This window comes from Geospiza fortis, unplaced genomic scaffold (assembly GCF_000277835.1).
Source record: "Geospiza fortis unplaced genomic scaffold, GeoFor_1.0 scaffold112, whole genome shotgun sequence".
Lineage (NCBI taxonomy): Eukaryota > Metazoa > Chordata > Aves > Passeriformes > Thraupidae > Geospiza > Geospiza fortis.
In genome coordinates, this window is record NW_005054298.1 from 18,381,925 (window position 1) to 18,385,400 (window position 3,476).

At 38.7% G+C, this 3,476-nt stretch overlaps 2 protein-coding genes across 2 annotated transcripts in view; one reads left to right on the top strand and one right to left on the bottom strand.

Moving 5' to 3' along the window:
• METTL8 (methyltransferase like 8) overlaps positions 1–3,256 on the bottom strand; it is a 20,823-nt gene extending 17,567 nt beyond the window's left edge. The window contains 2 exon segments of the mRNA XM_005415852.2: positions 2,927–3,039; positions 3,170–3,256. Coding sequence (XP_005415909.2) covers positions 2,927–3,039; positions 3,170–3,226 — 170 coding nt within the window. The 5' untranslated portion in view covers positions 3,227–3,256.
• Positions 3,257–3,374: 118 nt separating this feature from the next.
• The window catches only part of DCAF17 (DDB1 and CUL4 associated factor 17), a 19,539-nt gene continuing 19,437 nt past the window's right edge, over positions 3,375–3,476 (top strand). Inside the window, exon 1 of the mRNA XM_005415853.2 lies at positions 3,375–3,399. Within this exon, the coding sequence (XP_005415910.2) occupies positions 3,375–3,399 (25 nt within the window). The remainder of the gene's footprint in view (positions 3,400–3,476) is intronic.

Here is a 3,476-nt window from a genome sequence, read left to right on the forward strand (position 1 = left end):
TGACAGCAAGAAATGTTGCCTGAAAGAATTAGGAGTTCTTTCCCTGTTCACAGTCACAGTCAGGAATACTTTAGGTTTGATTTTTAATCAAAGAACTCAACTTTCATCTTTAAGGAAATTAACATAAAACTGAATTACAATAAAAATTACTAAATTTTGTAGCAGCATAATTATTTTTCAGGAAAAAACCCTTAAAGAAACAATGCACTTTATAACAATGTTGAAGAGCAACTTTGTTTCCCCATGGAGCACCGCCTTTTAAACTTTACAGCTTTGTCACTGTTACAACTACGGATCAGGTCCTCAGTTCAATTGAGAAATTTTAAGAAGCAAGAAAACACAGCATCTTTAGCACAACTTTTTGCAGGTGAGCATGCAGAAGAATGTACACACATCAACTGCTAGCCAGGCCGGAAGTCGGTATTAAATTAATTGATGTTGCCATTAAAACCCTGAGCAGTCACAGCCATAGAAGAAAAATTAGATATAGGAGAAAAGCACTGCTCTAAGATTTTTTTAACAGTGAATTACACCCCAAAACATTTGTAAACCACTTAACTGATGAGTAAAATTCTTTAAAAGTATCAATTCTAAGAGAGATGTCAGAGGAAAAAAACCAACCAAACAAAAAGAACAGAAATAACCTGCTACTTTTGTCCAAAAACCTAATTTAATGAACATATCGATTAAAATATTTTGACATTTGGCCGATCAACTACAAATCTAACAACTTCCTCCATCTCCAATTCTCCTAGGTTGACTATATAATGCTTTTATCCCCATTCCTCTTGTTGATACTGAATAAACTAAGCTACTTTACTACTTGTAGAGTCTTTGTTATAAAGACAAAAATAGCCTATATTAGGAACAGTATGTGCAGCTTTTGTTACATTCCTAGAGAGAAAAGTATTCCAGAAACAATTCACTTCATGCATTTACTTCTGCTTGGTACCTAGAAGCTTATCTAGACCACATTTGACCATTAATCCCCAATGCTCTTCTGTAAAGCCTTGCTAATCTGTATTATCACCATCAAACACTACCAAAACTCAAAACACCTAACACAAAACAGATGCAAGCGGCAATCGGGGACAGAAAGGAAAAGAAAATTCAAGATAATGGTAACACAGAGTAGAACTATTAATTACCAGTGGCTATTTTTAAAATACATGCATATTAATATTTCTTAATATTTCCAATCTGGTGGGGGTGACTTTACTGTCAACCAGACTCACTCATTAACTGAGTGCTTAATCCTATTCTATTTGACCAAGTGACTAATCATGCCCTCTTGGGGCTTCATAATTAATTTTTCAATTATATACTTCCAAAAAATTATGCACATTTGAAACAACAGGGTATTTCACAACTTCTCAAACTCAGCAGATCTAAAAATTTCAACTCTTTTTCTTTCTCATGCACCAGGAACAATGCAGACCTCCCTGTGAGCATAGAGTAACTTCAGTAAAACTGCTGCAGAGTAGTGCCTCCCAAGGGAAAAGAAAAACAAAAGAAAAATTATTTTTATTTATTTTGATTCCTATAGAGACAACAAAGTTAAAATTAGTTAAAAAGCAAAGCAGAAAAAAATAAACAAACCTGCCCCACCAGATATTACTTTAATCACATATACATGTGCTGAGAAGTGCCTGTTCTTCCACAAGCTTCCACTAGTGAGGTAGGCTGTTAAAAATAGTTGAGCAAAGAGGAAATAGTTTATGCAATGAGAGAGGAGGGGAGATAAATCCTGCGGGTTTACTGGAAACATTTACTTGAATAATCAAAGGGCTCCTCGTTACCCTGCACACCCTCTGCTGGCTGCTACTTACACGGAAGGAGGAAAAAGGAAAGAAAAGAGGTATTGAGACTTTACATGTGTATACACCTACTTGCAAGATACATCTAAACCTCCAAATGCAATCACTTAAACTATTTTAAATATATTATCTACAAAATACTGAATGTTTAAATGTATTGCCTAACAAAAGATAATTTGTCTCAACACAAACTATGGGGTTTTTTATTAAAGGTGACGAGAATTAGGATAGAGCAGCATGAATTTTACTACTGTCTACAATTCATATTCAAGAACTGCGCCGGCAGTTTACATACAAGCACGAACGGGACGGGACTACTGATGGATGTGTCGGAACTGTTTATTTTCTAGAATCTTTATAATACATAGTTTTGCCTATGCAAAGATCTTGACAGTTCGCATCTAGGCAGCAAGCTAAAGAAACTCACTTGTTACAAGTCACCAAATACTCATCCTAGCCAATTACACAGAGAGAAAGCATATTGACAGTGATTCTATCTAATCGACATAAACACACGTAGCTGGGGTTAAAACAATACTTGCTTGTTCATTTATAAGAAGACAATGCATAAAACTCTATTCATAATTTCAACTTTGCTATAGAAACTTTTTGCAACTTAGAAAGTTATTCCGAATCGCTAATACATAGCTCTATTGTTCTATTCCTCACGTCTTCGCTACAGCTTAACAAGATGCATCAGCAATATCCATAGCTCTGCTGCACTGAGGCCTGTCTGTTTTCCCACAAACCTGAAACTCTCTAACTTTATGGATTCCAACATTGAACCTCACCCATTTACATTCTTGCAGGACTCTGGATGTCCGTGTGTACTTTAGTGAGCTACAACCTGCCTTGCCAGCTCTGAAGTCACTGGCAATGTTGCAAATCCACTGTTGTTGTTGTACGCTCCACTTACTGCCCTAATCAGCTCTTTGAAGGAGCAACTGCAACTATTGTGTTTGTGTTTAGCTCCCTGCAAGCAATAACTGCAAACCACCAGAAATTTAAAGGACTCTCTCTTTACTTCACTATCAGTGAAGATTCAATGTTCCACTCAGATCCTGAAGAATAGATATGGGCACACAAAAACATCAGCAACTTTTGATTACCCCATTTGGGCGCTTGGCCTCTGGCAAGGAAGAGAAACGAGTGTGCCCACAGACTTCAGTTGCTCTGCTGGCAAGCAGAGATTGATGACCGTGACAACATTTGGGACGTAGCTCTAAAAATACAAAAATGAAGTGTCATACATCTTAAGAAGTTCCTGTTAACCTTGAAGTTTTAAACGGGTTTCAACCAATCCCTTAACCTTCCCCCCAGGTCCGAGTACACTCAATCCCGCACTGCCGTACCCAAAAAGGCTCACGGCGGGTGCCCAAAGGCTCGCAGGTGCCAGGCCGGTCGTTCATTCCCGGGAATACCCCGCGCCCAACCCCGAAGGCTCAGCTCTATAGCAGGAATATTAAAAAAAAGAAAAAAGATACCAGTTCCCACTTTTCCTTAACTAGCTACCACTAACCAAACTTTCCTGATTTAATTGAAAACACAACGGGTAAAATGTTTTTATCTGCACGCCCCGCACGTCGAGCGCCCGCATCCATCAGCGCAGGATAGGCGGGGAGCGCGGCCGGGGCAGAGCTCCTGGTGCGCGGGCGGCTG